Source organism: Malurus melanocephalus, unplaced genomic scaffold (genome assembly GCF_030028575.1).
Source record: "Malurus melanocephalus ecotype Western Australia unplaced genomic scaffold, MMel_1.1 scaffold_64, whole genome shotgun sequence".
NCBI classification, from domain to species: Eukaryota; Metazoa; Chordata; class Aves; order Passeriformes; family Maluridae; genus Malurus; species Malurus melanocephalus.
Genome location: NW_026623296.1, coordinates 625,979 through 648,120, shown reverse-complemented (window position 1 = coordinate 648,120; position 22,142 = coordinate 625,979). Strand labels below are relative to the sequence as shown.

Genomic DNA, 22,142 nt, shown 5'->3' with positions numbered 1-22,142 from the left:
AGTCCCTTTAGAGGTTCAGCATGGGTTCAAAGCACTTAAATCAGCTGCATGTTCTCTTTCTTTGCAAAACAAAGTTGGTGTTTACTCCAATTTTACATTTTTACCCAGAAAAGTTCCGTTTATACGTGAGTAATTGAGAAAGCTCCAAACTCAACAGTTTGGTATGACTGCTCACTCGTTGTGATGTTTAGACTGTGCAATTTCATTAAAATATGTAGAGTTCAATTTCTAAACATAATACCTGCCTTCAAAATCCCCACAGAGCCCAGCTTGCAGGAAGCCTGAATGAAACAGCTTTGCTGGTTTCCACATCACATTGGGGTACATCCTTTCCTGCAAATGCTGATTGCCAAACGAAAATCTAATGCCTCTCTCTTGCTTTTTTAATAATTTTTCCAGGCTAATTTAATGTTATGAAACCTGTAAAACATGAAGTTTAATGTATATAGTTATATCTTTGCTGCTGAGGTGGTGATTGGAGCTTGAGACATAAATGCTAAGCTGTCAGAACTGGGGCAGTACCATGCTTGTATTCTTGCAAAGGACTGTGAAAAAAGCATGTAGGCTTCTAATTAAGCAGGGCAGCACTATTAATAATTGAGACTTGTTCCATGTGCCATGTACTGCTCTCTGTCTTTGAACTACCTGCAAAGTGCCCTGTTGAACACTAGAAGTTTGTTGTCTTGTGTACCCTCATGCTCTTTCCCTGTTTTAAAAGCTAATCATATATCGTAAGGAGAATCACAGATTGCATTCCTTGGGTTTAAACTTAGCCTGGTTGGCCTCACACAGAATTGGATCATAATCACACAGAATTTGCTAGCCAGCAAACTGGTCTGAACAGAGTCCTTTGTGACAAATCAAATTCTGAATTGATCCAAGTGGAAAGCTTGGGCAAAGCTGTGTAAACCCTTCCAAGGTCACAGGAGAAGAGAGATTTAAAAGGCTGGAGTAGTCATGGGAAGCACTACAAGTTGTGGCAGCAATCAAATGAATTAGTAAATTCAGTTATTTGGGTCTCACAGTGGTTAAAATGTGTGTCTGTTAAAATATTACAATGGTTAAAATGTTAAAGGTTAAAATGTTAATCTGTTAAAATGTGTCTGTCCCTACCACTCACTGTATACTGTAAACTCAGGAGAACGTGGACCAGTAAGAAAAAGAGGCCGTTTTAAAAGAGTGAGGAAGAAGGAACCATCAAAACAAATATCATATTCCTCCCAACAAAGAACTCCAACAAAAAACATCCCTAGACCAGAATGAAACTGTCCACATTTGGACCCAGAAGTTCAGTGGAAAGAGGTAGCAATTAGTAAAGAGTTGTATAACAATTTTAACTGCAGTATTATAGTGGCTTTTCCCCACATATTCAAGCATTTATTCTTGTTCTATGACAAGTAAATCGGGAATAAAAAGAAATAACTACACTGTTGAGGTCATGGGTATGTTTACAATGTATTCTTGGCTTTATATGTGTCTAARTATGTAAATTGTGCTTTCTCTTTGCCYRTAAACAAGGTTTTGAGTGTAACATTGCTCGTGGCATYGGTTTATGCAAACAGCTAACAAGTGTGACCTGCTTCCCTGAAGCTCAGCTGAACCTCTAGAAGGTTCCTGRGGTGTGTCTGCTTCTCTGCAGGAGGCCAGTATTTGGATTTTTAAACACCTTCCCCCTTTTTTGTTATGAATCCAGAGTCAGTACACTGAGACCGTTCCTCACTTGGAAATTTTTTTTTTACAAGAACAAAAAGATGGTTTCTTTTGTATATAAAGAAAGAAATAGGCTTAYGTGCAGAGAGTGAAGGATCTTAAATAAAACATTGTCCTTTTTCTACCTTAGTTCAACTGGGAAAATCAATTTTTGGTTCCTTAACTGCAAAGAAAGATCAAAAGGAAAAACTGACAATCTAAACAAAGGGCAAGGTGATGTGGGCTGCCTGCTCTCCTGTTCCCTGGTGTGCTTCATACAGGCACTTTTCCAAGCAGAATATATTTACAGAAGAATCAAGGGTATTTTTTGGTATCTCTGAATCAACGATGTTGGGACTAAAAGTGACCTGAATATAAAAGTTAAAAAAACCCTACTTTGTATTACAATTCCTGGAGTTCTTTGGTGCTAATATAGGCTACAGTTCTCAGATGTGTCAGGTTCCTCATTTCAGAATACTTACATTTTAAAAAATTGTCATTGATTTGACTTCACTTAAACTGGCCAAAGCCAGTACTTTTTTTTTAAGCATGTTACATAATGCAAGAGAAAAAATATTTTTATTCTTGCTTAAATGCCGACTGGATGCATATTTAAATCTTCATATGAAAACTAATTTCAGTCAGTGTGGAGGGAAACTTTATGGAGATTGGCTTTCCTGCTTTGTATTGATTTGTGTTTATATCTTTAATAAATAAAACATGATTTATTGTTATAAGCTCATATTTACAAGAGGAGGAGATTAAAGTGTCAGCAGGAAAAACAGAAAGGAGGAGTGTGAAAACTCTTTAAAACACACGAATGAAAAAGCACCCCAAACTGAAAAACAGCTTGAAGAGCTTTTATGAAGTGTATTAATTATCTTCTGCATAAATGTAAAAAGTTGAAAGTAGTTATAAAAGTATTTGATTTTAATGTATTTTCTCTTTTTTTGACAGAATTACTGTGTAGACATCAATTCTGTAACCATACTAAATGTTAATTCAATGGATATTAAAAGTATAAAATAACCAGGCTGCATCTGACTCAAGGCACATCTTTGCAGGAAAATATTTTTGTCTGTGTTGTGTATCAGTGTGTTGGGTCTTTACCCATGCAGGCAGAATGCATTTACATTTGGGACTCTGTGTTTGGCGTGTCTTGGCATGGTGGGGATGCAAATAACTGTGTACAGAATGCTCATTTCAAATACAGATGGCCCCAAATTTCAAAAGCRGCGACTGTAGCTGGCAGCTCTGGGGCTTTGGGGAGGGTTTGCAGGGAAGGGCACTCTGCACCGGGGTGTTTGAAAAGCAGAAACTTCAGGAAATGCCTCCAGATGATTGTCAAAAATGACCAGTCATTTATAAAGTTAAGCCCTGTGATTTCTCTGTCAAGCCCTGATCAGCTCCAAGACTTCCTTCTCCTCCTCCTTCTCCTCCTCCTCCTCATCAGGCGTGYCCAAGGAAAGTTTTGAAAGCAAATCCATTGATTTAAGGCCTTAAATTTCGTGTGTCTGTGTAATAGTTTTGCAAGACTGATGCCAATATTACATAATCAATAAAAATAGGTCTGTATGTTTGATCTGTGTAGATTTTGAGCCACTTCAAACTGCTTGCAGCTTGTTTATTGTGCATTTAAATCTTAATTTGTGATGACAAAGTGCTCTGGATTAGGTGAGTGGAAAGAAGCCATGTAGGAAAATTATTACGATAGTAATGAAACTCACCTGATTTTGTAACTGTGCTCATTTGCAAGATTTTTCTTTCTTTTTCTGGTCATTAATTGTGTACCAGGAGAGTTCCTGGGAGATGTCGACAGGAAACTGGCAACTCCACCTGCTCAGTCTGCAGTGCCATGGAGGTGTCATTGCGGTGTTTTATCACTTCACTCTTAGACAGGAGAGCAGAGTGGCTGTAGCTCTCTGCTGAGAGTAATGCACTCTTCATTTTCACTTTTATTTGTTGTCCTGCTTCTTCTTTCATGAGTGTAGGGCAGCTGAGAGCTTTGTGAAAAGCTCATTGCATGGAGCACMCGTGAGTGCCCGGGGTGGCCAAGGTCAGACCTCGATGTCTTGTTCTCTCTGTCAACACCTTTCCTGGGCAGGGCTATGAACCAACCCACTCCTGGGGGAAATTACTTGATTTCACACAAACCTTCTCATTCATCACTGATACTTCTCTCCTGCTGCCAGGCCCCTTGTCCCCTGCAGTTTTCCCGGGTTACAAGCACAGTGACAGTGCTTTGKCCTGGGGGTGGAGGATCTTTGTGCYTTGTTTTGTMTTCTGGCTTGGCCCTGGGGGTTCTGCACAGGCTGCCTTGGAGGGTGGAGCATTTTATTTTACACAGGTAATTGTGCTGTAACATGATGGGGTTTTGTTTAAATTTCTTTACCTCCTAATGTTTCCTGTGCTGAAAACRCAAGAAATCCTTGATATTTCAACCTTACTACAGGCTGCAAGTGAGTGGGACCTATCCTCAATTCCTTTGCTTCAAAATTCCTTTAACAAATGCAGACTTGGTTCTGMAGAAATCAGCCGAGGTAATGTCAGAAAAGCACTTTGGTGTTAGTCAATTGAAAGAAAAGACATGATTGTAGATGTTCTGTTTCAGATCAGTGGTAATAAAGTATAAGAAAATTATGATGTGCATTATCAGATTTCATTTCTCATGTATCCAGAATGTTTGGCTTTAAAACTCCAGTCCAGAGGCTTTGAATCCGATTTACTTTGAAGAAAAATCTATTAATATCAGAACAGCTACTTTTGTGATGGAATTGAAAAAAGTCTACTTGTGAGACAAAGGAATTTGTACATACAAAGAAGGGAAAAACAGATTGTGTTAAAAAAGTGCACAAGAAGAAAATAGAGAATGGTTTAGATTCATGTAGGTTTGTTTAGGACATGTGCTAATCTACCTTGGGGAAAAAAATAGGAGTAAAAAATTGTTCATTTATAATATTAATAAGGTTTATAATGTGCCTAATGCTCAGAGAGTAACCTTTAACCTCCTATTAGTTAACATTTGGGCTTTCTAAGGTAGATCCATTTTTTGTTTTTACTGTTGAATTGTTAAAACAACCACTGGGATATTAATGCTCTTTTGTACTTGGGGCTGCAAATTACATTTGCCCTGTAAGCCGAAAACACAGAATTTGAATTCCCTTCCCTCTGTCCCCAGTCAGATAACTCATTACAGCACAACTCTTATGAGAATGGTGCAAAGATGTATATCCAGGGTGAAYTGGTGCATAAATTCAAGTCTTAAAATTACCTTGTAAGATGGACACTTTCCCATGGTTTTGTAGAATAGCTACAACTCGAAATGTGAAACACAATTGTTTCTTTGTATAACCTTAATCAGCTAATTAGTTACGGGCCTCTTAAGAAAAGATCTTCAGGAAATACTTAAATCTATCCCCTGTTAATTGTGGAAAATGTGCACTTAAGCAGGGTTACTTAAGAAATTATTGTCTTCTTCAGGACTTTATCTTTTTTCTCAAGCAAAAGGTGGTATTTTAGTTCAAAACTTATCAAAGCAATTCTAAAAGGCAAAATGAACAAATGACTGTGATTATCTTTGAGGTGCTGTATCCTTCTAAGGGGTTGTGGCTCTTTTCTGCTGAGGAAGCATCTGTGGAGACCTGTTCTGCACCAGTTTGCTGCAAATATTTTCTACAATTGTGTCATTTTCTAACTTAGCTTGAATTGTGTAGGCTGTGCTGCAGGTTCTGGAAAATCTAGAGGGAATGGCAGCATGAAATAGCAAGGAAAGAAAATGCAAGCAGTGGACTGCCTTAATGGACTCACCCCGAAGTGGATTGCACTGATATGTTTGYGTGTATATATAAATACACTATATATATCTATATCTTAAAAATTCTGCCCATCACTTTGACTTYCAGTAGTGGACAGCAGTAAAAGCAGTTATTCCAGATGCTTCTAAGGAAATTCCTCCCTTTACAGATATTTTATTAAAAAAGCCAATCCAATGCTGCAGGTGGCTTTTTATTCCCCYTTTACAGTAGGAGACTTTAAGAGTTTAAGTAACTTCAGGTGCTCAGATGGGACTCTCAGACCAAATTGCTCTCCAATCAGCACACACACAAGATGTAATAAAGGGCAGGGAGGAAGAAGGTGCCTGTTCTGGGGTCATTTAGAGCAGCAGCTGAAGTTGCAGTGATTTGGAGTAGGTTGGTTTTTCAGCTGCTGTGGATAGTGGGAATTCTTAGTCCCTGTGAAGTGACAAGGGGCTGTAATGAGCTGACAATTCCTAGTCCAATCTCCAGCCCATGGATGTMATTTCTCTGACTGGCAGAGCTCTGCCAGAGCCTTCTGTCTGGGCAGGAACCAACCCTTCAGCAAATCCAGGGAGCAGGTAAAAATCACAAATTCTGCTGCACAGTTCATACAAGCTGTTGTTCTGAAGTTCCACTTCTAATAGAAAAATCTTAATTTTGATCTTTGGGGCATGCACTGTGATTAATTGTAACCCCCAGTGGCTGGCCACAAATGTGTGAATGGGAAAAAGGCCGAGGAAGTGTTTGAAACATCCTAGACATATGCAGGCATTCCAAAGCTTAATTTCTTTTATATCCATATGCATTTTTGTGGGCTTTTTTTAGTGCCTAAAAATCAGAAAATAACTTTTAATTGTTGTTTATGAAGCACCATATGGCTGTCTGTAATTTTGGCTTCTCATGGAATGAGGAAAATCAAATTAATAGGAAATCACACTCAGAAATCTATTATTAAGTTAATGGAGCTAACAGCTTGTCCAGTGTCCTCATAAGAGCATGTTGTAGCTGCATATAATAAGCAACTCCTCATAAAACCACGGAGTAAACGAATTGGCAGAGAGAGGACGAGCCAAGAAGCTGCATGTGTTGGTGCTGGGCACAGTCAAGAATGGCTCAGCTTTTGGTGAAAATCAAGGATGAAACATGTCTTTTGACAGTTGTTTTACCATGTCTTCTAAAGAATCAATATTTTCTTTTACGTGGTTCATGAATTAAAGGCTAATCTCGGGATAAAAATCTCATGTCCCATTTTTTGTTTTCATCTTTCAAGTAGAAACYTGTTTGGTCCACCCAACTAAGTTGTTCAAAGTTCTGTGCATTTTTTTTTGTGGTTCAAGTTCAGTAAGTAATGGGAGCACTTTAAACTTAATTTTTTTCTTTCTTAACCTGTCCTTATAGGCAGTGAGTTTTCAGAGCTGAATCTGTAAAGTTTGCATTATATTGCTTTCACCAAACATTCAAAATGGAATTTTGAATTTTGAACTCCACATTAATCACTGTATCATTAATCAGTGAGGTGGCCTTTTTATGGAGTAATTAAGTCTGAAACATTGAATTAGATATTAGTAGATTCTTATCATGGGTCTCCTCTTAACCTTTTTCCAGTATTAGATTATTTTGGCAATTGCTTCTATTTCAGACATGTGATGAGTGCACAAAAACAAGAGGAGGATAATAGTGCATCCTCTCCCTCCTTACTTGGGTGCAGTGATTATTGGTGTTATCTGACATTAAATTATAAASACTGGTGCTTCCCACAATTGAAACTTCATCTGTCTACAGTAGTTAATATTTACRAGTTGCCAGAAGACTAAAATATTTCTTTTAATGCTGCTTAATGCACTAGGATATTTTATGCCATTAAAAGCTGGATACCATGAAATCTAACAACAGGAATCTTCAGAAGGATTTTCAACAAAGTGCACTGGAAAATATCTCCAGGAGTAAATATGGTGTTTTTTCTGGTTGCAGTGTGTCTGTTTTAAATAGGTATTTTTCCATTCATTTTTGTACTCCATTGTCTCCTGAATTCTTTAAACCTTTATGTGGTGAGTTTTCTCTGTCTCTTTCATACTTGGATAACTCTGTTTTCTAGACCTGGAGCTCTGGAATTGAATGAACTTTTGTCCGGAGTCTCCACTTAGTTAACCTCCACTTGACAGGAAGGAAACATTAAAACCAATTCTGCTCCCTCTTCTTGGTTTTTCTTGTCACTCTGGGTGAAATTAATTGCTTCTCCAGATGGTCAGAGTCATACTGTTCATCATTTTAGTCCCACTTTTATCTGCAAAAGAACTTGAGTGTCACATAGCCTTGTGCAATCCCTCAGCCCATCATCCTAGTTACAGAAGGATTTTCCTTCTCTATCTGGCTTTTACACCTGATATCAGGTGACTGTTAGAAGCTGTGCTGGAAAAAGATTCTTTAAATTGAGATGGTGTTTGTTATCATGGTGGAGTCTGATTTTCTTCTTCAAATAGAAAATACTTCAGTAAATGAGGCTACATCTCAGTGGTCTATACTGGGGTCTTAAAAAGGTCCTTTTAAAGTATTTGATTTCTGTCTATAAGCAGTGCAGAAGGTTGGGAAGGTGTTGTTGGTGGTCATTTGTTGTGGGGAGGGAGATGTCAGATGTTTTGGGTTAGTTTTGGCAGGGCGTGGCWATTCAGTGTCTTGCTTCAAAATCAGGGCCACAAATCAAGGGCGAATGTAGGATAACAACTCCARAGTAAAACTTCCCAACTTTCTGTCTTTAGCACTACCGAGGCAGACATAAATTCTTCAATGTGATTATTTTCCCATCCAGATGTTTCCCAGATAATGACCAGTCTAGCATGATTCTCTTCAGAAGCTCAATAAATTATTTCAGCAATATATTGAAAACTTTGTACTTAATTCCGCTGAATAAGTTGGGTAATGAATCAGGCTACTGGAGGACATTTCAATCCTAATGGGCTTGGTTCAGATGAAAATTCTGCCAGACTTGCTATTCTTTTGTGTGTTTCTGGTTTTGGATGTGGACAGATTTATTTATGGTCTGAACAGCAAAATCTGTGGTATCTAATGCAGCCCTACACAATGAAACAAAAACTAAGGGAYTCAAGGCTAAGAGCTGGAGTAGAATTGTATAACAGGAACTGTCTCTGGGAGAGAAATGTTAATTTTGCTAAAAATGTAAATTTTCAGCTAAGAGCTGTTCGGAATTTTCATTGCTTTGGGTAAAAAATGCAAACTGCAGAAGAGATTTAGGCTTGGAGCTTCATTAAGAAATTCTTCATGAAATGTGTCAAAGCCCCACTGAGGGAAATATTTATACATGCACTCAAATGCCAAGCTGGCATTAGTGTGTGYTTAAAATTAGGCAGAAAACTACCTGTTTGATGAAAGCATCTGTATTGTGTCACTGTAAATTATTGTAAAGAGGAGAAATGACCACTGTGGTGTTGAGTAAAGAAGGGAGATCCCTCGAAGCAGGGCAGGGAATGCAGATGGTCGCCTGTCAGGTCACTTTGTCCCAGCTTTTACAAGGCAGCAAGGGATGATGAAAGCCTTTGAAGGAATTTGGTGTTGACAACCTTGCAGAAACTGGGTCTGAAGCTGCTGCATGTTCAGATTTCTCCCTGTGAGATGTGGCCTGTTCCTTGTGCTGTTGGAGGCTCTTGGTTGCTCACCTCCACTGTGTTGTCCTTCACATTTCTTTAAGCTTTGCTCTCTGTTTTAGTGCTTATTTTTAAGGCTCTTGCTGGGCATAGCAGGCCTGTATGGACAGGCTGTGCCTGGCAAAGGGTTAATTATCAATTAACAAAGTTTAATTGATAACAATTAAATAAACAAGGTTCACCTTGTTTGTAGGTGACTATAACAATAAACAAGGTTCACCTGTTACATGGTCGTTTGTTAACACTCTTAAGCTGTGGTGGTAACATTGCAGTGGTCTCTCTGCATCTTTTCATACATGAAAGGGAGTAAATTTAGATTTTATATTGGGAAAAAAATTCTTTAGTGTGAGGGAGGTGACAAACTGGAACAAGTTGCCCAGAGAAGCTGTGGCTGCCCCTGGATCCCTGGAAGTGTCCAAGGCCAGGTTGGATGGAGCTTGGAGCAGCCTGGAACAGTTGAAGGTGTCCCTGCCATGGCAGCGAGTGTGGTGAGATGATCTTTAAATTCCCTTCCAACCCAAACTATTCTGTGATTCTCTGATTCATATCAGCTTGCTTTTTTACCATGTGAATTCCCCAGTTTCTTGCTTAGGTTTTTTATTTCGTGCTCCATTTTTGAGAATATCTCCCAACTACAACTCCTTTATGATTAAAAGGGAAGTGTGAAAAAAAACTAATATATGTGCCTCGGTTTTTATGTATTCTGCACTACATACAACTTTTTTTCGAAATCATCTCTGCAGTTCAATAATGGATAAAAGAATTAGAATCAGTCAGAGAAGGCTTTGTGTCTTTTGTGCCTTACATATAATCAGAAAGAATGAAATTTTGAACACGTTCCAGGAAAGCAGGTGTGTGTATTGTTGCAGCAAGGGGCGAGAACAGTGTTTGTTCCTAATGGCTGCTTGACTTCAACACTACAGATTGCATAAAGCCTGTTCCCTGAATTGTATTAAAACAAATTGTGTTATGGTATTCAGTCAAGAATTTAGGACACAGTTGATCTGCCTGAGTCTGCTAACTTTAAAATATATTTTACAGGGAACAAAAAAGGATTGTGTGTTATTTTGGCAAAGAAAACTTGAAATCYCTGTAAGCTTTGAAAGGTAAAGATGCAAAGAAAACTGTCAATGTATTCATTTCACTGTAATTTTTTTGTAGTTTAGGGAAATGGGAAGGATAGAGAGAAATGTCTTGATAWGAATCTGTTAAGATTGTCAAATTTTTGAATGACAGTGGTTTTAGTAAGCAAGTCTTGTGATTTATTCATGTATTCTATATTTATAAGGAAACCAGGTTTACTAAAGCACATGATTTTGCATCCCCAGGTTTGTCAGTGCATTACAGAGTATCCTGAGAAGCTTCCATGGTGGTATTGTCAGGTCATAGGGATTGTGACTATTAAAGAAGGAAAAGTCTTCTTTGCTTGCTTTTGCTGTCTCTTAAAGTGAAATCATAATAGGAGAAAAATAATATAATTGGCTTGGGCATATTATAAAGAATACCTTGAAGTCTAAAAGTAGCAAGAATGGACCTGTTGGGTATAAAGATGGAAGAACCCTGGATTCCTTTGCATGGATTTTTCCATTTTTGTTCAGTATTTACTATTTATGTGCTGCAGGATGCCAGGGTGACTCTGCAGGTTACAGAAATTGCCTTTCTCTGTTTTACCCATGGAATGGATGTTGCTTTAGAGCTGGCAGAAAGAGCTTTTTCCTTCTGTCAGTGAATTTCAGTGCTSTTCCACAAAAGGACAAACTTGTTCCTTTTCTGATTGAGTTTCAAACCGTTTCTGCTCTCAAGTTTGTAAGCAAATGTGAAAATAGTCATTTTTCTAAGCCCTTTGTCTGTTACAGAGGAAATTTATGTAAAAATTAATGAGAACGTAGGTTGAAAAAAGAAGCTGTGAAAGRCTGAAAAATATCAGAAATAAGATATCCCATGGAGTTTTAAACAAACACATACAATGAAYGGTTTCAATATGAGAACTATTTCTTTTGGATCCCTGCCTTAATGTGCATATTTTTCCATGCACTGTAGTGGTGCTGCTGGATCCAGTGAGGCTCCATTTGTTGTATAAGTAATTTATCAGGTTTAACTTAAATGTAGGATGTGTGAATACTTGATTGCTTTTACTCTGAGAAAGTTTAAGTCTGCAATATCGAGAGTGAGCTGCAATATCGAGAGTGAGCTTTAGCTGATTTTATCTAGCTTTAAAATTTTTATCACCAGTGAAGTGTGTAGTAATGGCTATGAAAGCAATTAATAATATTAGTGACAGAATCAAGAGACTGACTAATTTATCATTATGGATTTTAATGAGGCTTATAATCTAGCAATAAATATACAATATATTCAAAAGTATGGAGTTGTAAAAAGGGCGATTTATATAACTTTAATTCTAAACTAGTCTGCAAACCAAAGGTTGTAGAAAGTAGGCTTGTACGAACATAATTCTTTTTGGTGTTGTGGAGCAGAAGGATGAAAATAACAGAGGAAGAGAGGTTTAAATTAAAATTAAAGGTGTGGGGGGGAGATCAATTGTTTATCTTCATTCAARAGGCCTTTAAGCACAACAATAGTTTTGTGGATGTGGGAGGTATCTTGTGGACAGCTTCTTTTTCATCTCAATCTGCTCACTTGGCAGAGTGGGAGCTGCCTGGATGCTGCATTCCTGCAGGTCTCACAAGATGGGAAGCAGTGCAAGCAGCAGCAATCCTTGCTCCTTGTTGCTTGGCTGGCCAAAGCAAAGCTTGGAGTTGCCCATGTCCAARCAGAGCAGTGATTTGTGTCCCTCTGAGCAGTTTCACCAGGTAAATACATCTTTAGGTTGCCCTCTGCCTCTTTGTAAGGGTGGAGGCTTTGGAGGTGATTGCAGATTCATGTGCCTCATCTAGCTGGGATTTGGGAAGAAGGAAGCACTCCAAGTGTTCAGTTGATCAAGCACAACTTAATTATTTTACCTAAAGAAGGGTGACAGCAAAGTTCTTGAAACCAGTGACTCCCTGCCTGGACTGGGGTCCTCCTGTGCATCATCCCAGCTGCCTTTATGGACACGGCTCCCGTGTGTTTATTCACTCATGTTTGGGTCAGTGAGGACACAGGGCTGCTGTCAAACCCAGGATTGGCCTGTCCTCAGTTTGTCTGCATTGTGCAGCTCCCATGACAGTGAATTGCTCTCCTCTATTTCACAGTGTGTGCCAAGCTCATTCCAAGAGACACCAGGGCACGTTCCAGGGACACTTTGCTGCTGCTGCAGTACCCACATTGGGTTTGCAGTGAACCCTTCTGTGCTCAGTTGYCTTGCACTGGGGTAAAAATTCCTAATGTAATAGTGAGGTGGGTTCTGCATTTTTAAAGAAGGCGCAGACAGTAATTAATTTACACAGAGTCCCTGCAGATAGAGAAGCCAGACCACTGAAAGTCTCATGGTGAGACAGAAATGTGATTAGGAATTCTAGTGAGGGCTCCTCCCTTTGTCCCAAGCTCTAATTCTGCTGTGTGGGAGGCCTTGTCAAAGCAGTCCTGAGCTCTCTCTGGTACAAAACCTTTTGTTCATAAACAGGGGAGTGTGAGACCCGTTCCAGTGCAGCCCTACATCGTCTGTTCTTTACAGCAGTTTATTTTTGATAAGCTGCAGCACATTTCAATGTAATTGTTAACATGCCTAATTTGCAGCCACACAGTCGTATCAATAATAATGGAAAGTTGTTCACAGGTAATAAATTAGCATAGCATATAACCAGCAGAACTCTGCCTCTCAGTATATTGTTTCACGATCAAGAATTCAGTAGTTAAATATACACAGCAGTGGGCTGAGAACAAGCTGTTCATTTTTGCTGCAAGCAGTACCAGTGGACCAGAGTAATCATAGCTCCCAAAAGCAGGACTGATTTTATTGATTTTAAATAGGCTTTCATTATAGCACTGAGCTTATTCCAATTGCAAGGAGTATCACTGCTGTTCGCATTCACAGCGCTGACTGAGGGATGGAGAGGTTTTGTTGGATGCAATGTAGAGGCTGTTTGTCCCTCAGTGTTCTATTCTGCCCTGCTGAAGCATCTAAATTTATTATAGAAAAATAGCTCCTTAAGGCTTTTTTCCTATGTGGTTAGCTTAAYGTTTTTTAGAAATGTGGAGCCAGCTACAGTTGTGAAATTCAGTATTCTGAGGAGTAAAGGTCTTGCTTATTTATTGACATCTGACTAAGGGATCAGTTGTATTTTGCTTCCATTTTTTAAAGGTCCCTTTAGAAATGATGAAATCATAGATTCACTTTACTTGGAAAAGATCTCTAAGATCATCAAGTCCAACCATTAACCTAATACTGCCAGGTCCAGCACTTAACCACATCCCTAACCACCACACCTGCACCTYTCTCTTTTTGTGTAGATTAACATAAAAAAAGACAAATAAAAGAGCTGCTCAATCTGAGATATTAATGTATTCAGGTTATAATTAGTTAAGAACACATGCTGTTACCAGCAATGCGTCATTAATCTGCATGGAGCAGTTTGCAGCCATTTGTTGCTAAATTAGTGACACTTAAAAGCTGTTGGGTTTTTGTWTTGTTTCAAATTATAAAGAAAATTATAAATCTCTGGCTAAAAACCACATATGCACGCTCAAGGATCAGGTTGGTTTATTGTTTGCTTTCCTATGGGTGTTTTTTTGTTTTAATTTACACAGGGCTGGTAGGCCACTGGCCAGACAGGAGTTGGTTGAAGCCTTAATGCTGTTGAAAATGTGGTACTGTACTTTATGGTGGTGTAAAGACATTGCTTGTGCAGGTTCTCTCCAAAACCTTTTTTATAATTACAAAGTCCTGCTTAAACATTTTTTCCAGTGTTACTAGAACAGTTTGAAAGGGTATTAATAGAAATTAGTTACACCTTTTGGATTTTAATGGGCTTAATTGACTTTAGGTACCTTTTTTTTTTTCTTAAACCTACTAGTGAAGGTGAATTACTTCAGATATTCTAGCTAATCCCACTTTTTTTTTTGTTTTGGTGTAATCTTTCATTACACAGTTTGGGAATTATGGCAGGGAAAAACACAAAAACTTTGTGTGAGCATTTCTAGAAATCAGCTCTTTAAATAAGATGGTGACATTAAGTAGTGAATCAACTTGGTAAGTACTGAATGATCAAGCCTAGTTACTGTAAAATGAGATCTGGAGGGTTTATTTCATTTTACAGAGTTTGGGCAAATAATTATGGAATTAAATTGCTTCCTCTTGGTTTCCTGCAGGGCATAAAGAACCTGCTGTACTCTGCTCTGCTGAGCTGCTGCATTGATTAGTTCTTCAGGTCTAATCTTTACGTGGCTGTGCTGACTTTCGTGTCTGTTTGTTTATGGGTTTGATAGTTGTTTTTCTGAAGTTACTGTATTGCTTTGATGGTCCTCCAGTGGATTATAAAAATGTACACATTAATTCCTTTCTCTGCCTTCGTTTGTTGGAGCCCAGTGGAGATAATTTGTGCTCGTGGAACGTGGTGGTTGGGAATGRGGGTGATGATCACTCCCAGAACTGATACCACCCATCACTGACAATCAAAGCTCACGCTGTCGGGATGGTTGGAAGCTAAAATTGATTTAATTAAATGCTTACAACATCTATTAACAATAACAGATTAGATTCTTTGTCACAGCAGCTATTGTGATTTTTAGAGTTTGCTTCTGCAGGTTGAAAAGTGATTTATAGTTTTAATTCATCTTAATTTGTGTGCTTAGGAAACATTTGATATACAACTTCGTTGCATTTAAATTTCTTTGTTATCTGCCCTGCAGTGGCGTGAGTAATAGGGAGCCCAGAAYATGAATATATTGGAATGCATGAAATATTTTCAAGGAGGAAGCTTTTAAGGTGCAKAGTGATATATGTCAAATGTTACTGAATGGATGAGCATGTGGAGAGATTTTAGTCTCAAAAAGCTTGGAAATTAAGCAGCTCTTAGTACAGTACCTGTGTTAAAAATAAATAAATAAAATATAATAATAATTATTGTAATAATAATAACAGAAATAATAGTAGTAACTCTACTACTATTAATTGGTTTAAGTATGATACCTGTACTAAATAGAGTATTTATTCTATTCTAAGGCTCAACTTTTTTATCTGGCTGGTGAAATTTATTATACGGACACTGAAATGATGCTGTGTCAGAGCTTGTGTGCACCAAAAATTGCTGCACCTCTAGACTTACATTTAATAATCTGTAAAGTGTTTTTACAGCCCAGAAAGCCTATGTATATTTGAATGAAAGTATCTGTATTCTTTGTGCCAATTAAACAAGAAATTTGTTAGTTTAAAAACAAATTCTCATGTTTTCTTGATACTTGGATAAAATATTATGACTCAAGGTGTGGCTTAGTCCCAACATCACTAAATGAGAGATTTCCACAGACTGCAGAAGAGGGTAACAATGAGCCTTTTCTAGGCACACTTAATGATCTGTTAATATTAGGATTTCAGACTTTGCAAGACACCTGGCAGTTTTATGATAAATGTGTAACATGACAGGACTTGGTGCTCATAAACATCTCAGAGGCACCTGGCAGGTGCTCCTGGTTTGGGAATCCGCTGTGATCCAGAGCTGCAGAGATCACGAGTGACGGTTTGGTTTGGTTGTTTGTTTCTTTTTCCCCTTTTCCCCCCGTTTGACTGTGCAAGGATGTCAGGATTGCTTTTGTTTGGAATGTAGGACATGGTGAGATTGCTTTTGTCACTGCCTTGCTGCACTTTCTGGTTACTAAGAGACTGTTGTACTCAAATTGCCAAAGATCCGAGCGATGCCTCGCAAACAGATGAAATGTTTTCACAGCTCCTGCCCTCGCTCTGCACTCACCTGCCCTTTGGAGACAGGGATTTCTTCTCTTAGATTCTCATCCATGCATTTCCTTCCATGTCTTCAGGGCAAGGAATGGAATTTATKTCCCTTGATGAGCATTGTTTTGTTGTGCATTGAAGGCAAAATATGATCTGATTTATGTTTAAAAAACAGTGCCAGTGTGTCAGCCATGGAACTGTGCTGGTTGCAGGGTTTGTTGTGCAGGCCATGTACCATTAACAGCATGGTTCTGATCTCTACAATGTTTATATTCATCCCTTAACTTCCCTGAGCAATTCTTTTTTGGCAAGGTTGCTTTATAAAAAATKCTGAATTTACTCTTGTTTTATTGCTCACTAGTTACGAACCACTTTTTGTTGTTTTAAAAGAGTCCAACYTGGAAATGCTTTTTAGTCTCACGCTAACAAGCTCAATAAATGACACACCATAGAATAGCAACGTGCTTTTSTTTTACAGAGGCAAAGGAAATTGTTCTGAAGGCACAAATTCTGGCTGGAGGGAGAGGGAAAGGTATTTTCAATAGTGGATTGAAAGGGGGAGTTCATCTAACTAAAGAGTAAGTACTTCAAATTGAAAAAAAACCAATAAATCGCTTTCTGTGTAATATTTAGGCTGTTTACAATARCTATGGACTGTTTCTTTTAATATCTTTTGATAAACTAACATTTTTCCTTTGTTTGTAGCCCTAAGACTGTTGAACAGCTTGCTAAACAGATGATTGGGTACAATCTGTCAACCAAGCAAACTCCAAAGGATGGTGTGACAGTTAAAAAGGTAAGATTTTGGCCTCTTGAAAGTTAAAAACTTGTGTTCAGCTGCAGTTTTGCATTAATAAACTGGGATGTACAACATAGATTTTTTTAAAATCCCTCTCCAAATCCTGATTGATTACATCTAATTGAAGGGAAAAAAAAAAAAAAAAAAAGACATTTTTATTCTTTCTGGGTGTGTATGTATTTCGTTCATCACTTTTGGCATACCCAGTGATGAAAAAATAAATTGATTTCTGTGATGTACATTGAAAGGAATTCTTTGTCCCCATCTTTATGGTAAGTTCCCTTTAAATATCGAAAGGTTTGCATGAGAATTATCTCAACTGAAAAAAGTGTCATAACAGATTCTTCCTATTTGTTGCAAATTCAGACTAAAATATGTTCATGGTAATATGATTGAGGTAGCCCGTGGGAGTTCATTTTCCAATGATTTCTGCAAGACACTGAGATTCACTTCAGMATATATAAATTGTTCTGTTTTGGCCTAAATAAGAGAAGCAAAGATTCAGCAAGATTCTCCTTCAAATTAGTCAAATTCTGTGAGTCAGGAAATCCTGGCAATTGCCTGTCTGCCATATCTGTTTTTATCTCTTGCTTTGTTTTACTGAGCAAGAATCCTCATCCAGGTGAGTAGTCAAGAGCCACGCTGTATCCAATGCCAGGAAATAATTTGGCAYGAGCTGAAGGAGCTGCAGTTCACATTTAATATCCTGTGAACAGCTTGGTGTATTAGCATAGAAGGGGAAGGAACACCTGTCTGGAAAGATCCTGTCTAATGAGGGCTGCAGGAAGGTGTTCAGGCAGTTCTTCTCTTGGGGAGCAAGGAGAAAARATTATCATCACTCCTCAGAGTTGTTGTAAAAAAAGAAATACCATATATTAAAAAGGAGGAACAGTATTACCATTAAGGCGTATCTGTTGGAGAGACTGGTAATACTAAGGCTATAAGAAAGGATATACCTTTTCCATGTTAAGGCACTATGCTTAGTTGTAAAAAAAATTAGTATTGTAAATGGGAAAATTAGTATTGTAAATGCAGTTTACTTTTAGAAGTTAATTTTTTAAAAATTCTTTTACCCTAGTTGGCCTACTTTGAGCACACCAATACAGAAATTCTCTCTTTTGTCAGAGTGCGAGCCTGTTCATCACTGACAGATTCAGTTCTGAAACAGAAACKTCTAATTTTCTTTGAAATTGATAGTAATGGAAGAAGAGTATGTGTGTTGGCATTTTTGGGATGGATTATTCAAAAGATTTATATTAGGAAGACTTCTGTGCCATGTCTAGAGTAGCTATAGAAGATTTAAGTTTTTGTTCCTTTCTCCCCCTCCACATGTTGTTTGTGTGAATGAACAATGGACAGGATCAAGAGCTGGGGCTCTTAGTTGAAGTTTAAGATGAAGTTTGCACTACTGAACTTGAGATATTTATTTTGGTGCTGCAGGGTTGTGTATAGCTGTGATAGGCTGTTTTTTTTTTTTTTCTTTGCTATAGAGTTACAGAGAAACCTTTCAGGAAGTATTTTACTGTTGATCCATGATAAACCAGTGTTATGCTTTTCACTGGGAGAAGCTGATCATCTACTGTCACAGGCTTTCATTCTGATTATAGAGTTGGCTTTTAAAAGTATGTTGGCTTTTAACTAATTTTTTAGTGTTGAGTTTTTGATTCTTAGTAATTAATGTTAAGCACACACACCCTGCTTTAAATTAATTAATTTTGTCGCAGTTTGCCCGATGTTATGTTTATTAGATGGTGAAGAAAGTATATTTAAAATTATGCATTAGGTCATTCAAAAACTATTTCCCAGCAAAATTATGGGGTTTTTTTTAAAAGCATTTCTCATTTACAAAGTTAGCTCACATTAGGATCTTCAAGGTAGTTAGAGGAGCTGAGGCATTTGGATTTGTAGTGTCAGGACTACAAAACCAAATACTAATTTTTTTTTCAATCAATCATAGAAATTTAGCTATGTCTGAGATATCATTTAATGCAGTGGGAACTTAGTGCACTGAAAATGCCAGGCAGACTCTTTGAGCTTGCTAAAAGCAGTGGGGAGGATGAGAACTAATCACTGGCATTTTTGTTCTATTTCAAGGCACGTGCTTTCTCTGTGCATGTGTGGAAGAGTTTGTGTGTCAACATGTACTTAAGGAAAATTGCATTTTAGGAAGAAAAGAAAAGGCATGTTTTTAGGATTTGTGCTTTTTAAACTTTTCAGTGTTCTGGGAAGTTTGAGTGGTTTAAAACACTCCTATGTTTTAAAAAGATTCAGTAATAAGCATTTTTCAGAAGGAAAATGGTTATTATGTCAATTTTTGTGAGGCAATCAATGAGCTAGTGTCAAGTCAGGGAGGGGAAGTCACGTACCTTTTACATGTATTTGTAAGRAAGGAATAAAAGGTAGAAATTTTCTACAATTAGAATCATTAGGAAGCAGAAAATGATGGTTTCAGYTTTCTTTCTCAGCTTGTACACCTGCTACAGAATTTAAAGTGTTTTTGTGCCTCTTTAGATTGATGTTTCTCAAATAAATAGCAATCTCTTCTATTCCCTCATAAGTTAGAACCTCTTCTGTGAGTTTACATAAAACCCTCCTATGGCAGTTTGGAATTTGGAGAGCCTGGCTATCTGTGATGACAGTCTTCTCTTATCATGACAACCTGAGAATTTGCTACCTGTGTTTTCTCTCCAAGCAATAACAGTGACTGAACACTTTGATTCTGGTTTTTTTTTTTAAAAAAAAAAAGCTGTTATAGTTTTCCTTATGAAATTAGATGTGTGACTTAAACTTTTAGGTAATGATTTGTTACAGAGAAGGGAAGCTTGAAGTTGTCAGGAAGTTTTAATGAAAAGTGATTTTTTTCCCCAGGACATTTTAAATATAAATGTGATATGGTAAACAGATAATGATGTGTCATATTCTTTATCAAAAGAAAAACAGACAAAATGTGAGAAGAGTCAACAGTCTGTAGATTCAATTTCATTATTCTTAACTGTTCATCAGTGTGTTTGCATTAGTTCTGTCGTGTGAGTGATAGGTAGACTTTAACAAGTTATATTTAAAGACCTTGAACACCACTTTCCCTGGCTTTGCTCTGCATCAAACAGGGAGGATGGTGAAGGAGAGGTTTTTTATGGGACAAACCAGAGATACTGCACAAGCTGACAATTTTTGCTCTAAGGTTGCCTAGTTCAAAGTAGACTTTCAGTAAATTTGTGAATTAAGACAGAGAAGTATCTGATGATGCTGACATGGTTAATTAGCAGCAGYGAGGACGATCACTCCAGTTGGAAGTTGCTGTTGAAGGAACCTGATTTAATAATGTGAGTTCCACCTGCTGTGCCTGCAAATGTATTCCTGGAAGCTTGTTGAGTTTATTCCCACCCTAAGTGTGGCCCYGACCCTGAGATTTGTGCAAACTCTGAACAGCTCTGACAAGATCCAGTAGGACCAGTTGGATTATTTGACCTGTGCTTAAAAAAACTGACTCACRTTTTTCAGATACACTGATGCAGGATATGTAAGAAGGTGAAAACATGGACRCAGGTAAAAATAGTAGCAAATCAAGGATGCTTTCCCTACCCTTGCTTGTTAATTTGACAAATCTTGGCAAGTAGCCAAGCTATGTCTCTGAAGTTGTYTTTTAGCATCCTTCTGTAGTAGACCAAAATAGGCAGATGCTTTAAAGTAGTTCAGTAGTTTTCTGCAATCTTGKTTCTCTCCTTCACCCTGGCTTTCTTTCCTTTCCTTTTGAACAGTCACTTATTTGAACTATTCCTTTACATCCCCCTATGTTGTGTGAATAAAGCAAGGTAAGAGTAGAAGGAAACAAAGTTACTATAAGGCAAATTTCTTCCAAGTCAAAAAGACSATAAAGAAATTTCATCTTTCCTTCAATTCTGAGCACTGAGGGCTTTATTTAATTCCTTGTTTCTTATATTTTTCCCCCTCTACTCTAATACTTACTGCCTGGCAGAAAGTCCCTATATTCTTTCTTATGTACTGTGGAATAGAATGTCAAAAAAGCGACTTAGGTGCAAGTTTAGTGCATCTTTCTTGTTTATAGTCCTTGAACTATGAAAACCCCAGGAATACTCATTTGATTGAGCACCTTGTGCCARGTAGGCAGAGTTTTAAGGCTGCAGGTATAAAAATGCCTCTTGGATCTGCTGCCTRAGAGGATGAATTTCTCCTTGTGGTACATTCAGTGATGATCTTTGTCTGCAATCATTGTTCAAAGCTGTCACTTCACAAACAGACCGTGGTAGAAAGATGTTGCCACTTAATCCTTCTCAATTATCTTAATATTASCAAAGTGATTTTCCTGATTTCTACCATTTCCAATGAAAGATGGGAAACAGTTGCTCTGTTAAGGAAGAATATAGTGCTGATTAAACTGCAGAGGTGGCTGTTTCACTATAAAGGTTAAAAACAAAACAAGAGTGCAGAGCAGAACTACAGTCTTTGCCCCTTAGATTATGGMATCTGCTATGATCACAGGAAAATGATCATATGCAGATTTTTTTCCTAAAATTAAGACTATTTGGGGAAATTTATTATTCTTATATCAGAACAGTTTTRTGAGTCCTTTGCAAGTGGAAAACTACTTAATCTCTGAAATTGCTGCAATAGTTATTGTAATAGTTTTGCAATAACTATTGCAAAAATGGACAGTTCAGGTCAAGAGAAAGGTACAGTTATTCTAATACTAAAATGGAAAGGACTTTGTCTTGTTTTTGGGAGGAGGGAAAAAATTGTAATGAAGACTTTATATGGACCAATTTCCATCAGTATTAATGTGGTACTTTGTAGATTCTAAACATGTGGGATTTGAATCGTGTTTTTGTTTTGTTGTGTTGCGTCTGTCAGATCCTGGTACAAAATGGCTCTGTAGTTTATAGTAATAATTAGAAAGTAACAGCTCTTTGGAAAAATAAATATCTGTGTTTCTGGATTGTGCCAGCATCTGAAGGACACACACCTGCTTGACTCTAAACTGAAATTAAAAATCTCGATGGCAGAATTATCTGTAAACCCATTTTCTTAGGAATACTTAGGCAGGGCGGGAATTCAGTGCAGAGATTTCAAGGGTTGGGTGGCCTTCTGTCGGAATAAGGGAGAGAACCTGAGCCTGAGGATTTGCTGGAGAGGAGCAGCACTGCTGGTGAGATTCATCTCAAAGCCAACGTGCCCATCCTTGTGTYTGTGTGATCTGCAAACCAAGTCCTTCGAGATTTAAGGTTTTCTATGGGCAGCACATTAAAGCACAATCCCAATCCCAGCACTTATTGGGATTAAAAGTTGATACAGAGGTGTGCAGTTTGGACACAGCAGCAGCTSTTGGAAAAACCCCAGCAATTTGAGCCATT

The 22,142-nt window shown here is 37.9% G+C and overlaps 1 protein-coding gene across 2 annotated transcripts in view; it reads left to right on the top strand.

The window, feature by feature from the left end:
* SUCLG2 (succinate-CoA ligase GDP-forming subunit beta) overlaps positions 1-22,142 on the top strand; it is a 104,035-nt gene that overhangs the window by 31,193 nt on the left and 50,700 nt on the right. For both annotated transcript variants that reach the window (XM_057366355.1, XM_057366354.1), the window contains 2 exons: positions 16,453-16,552; positions 16,680-16,770. In XM_057366355.1, coding sequence (XP_057222338.1) covers positions 16,711-16,770 — 60 coding nt within the window. In that variant the 5' untranslated portion in view covers positions 16,453-16,552; positions 16,680-16,710. The remainder of the gene's footprint in view (positions 1-16,452; positions 16,553-16,679; positions 16,771-22,142) is intronic.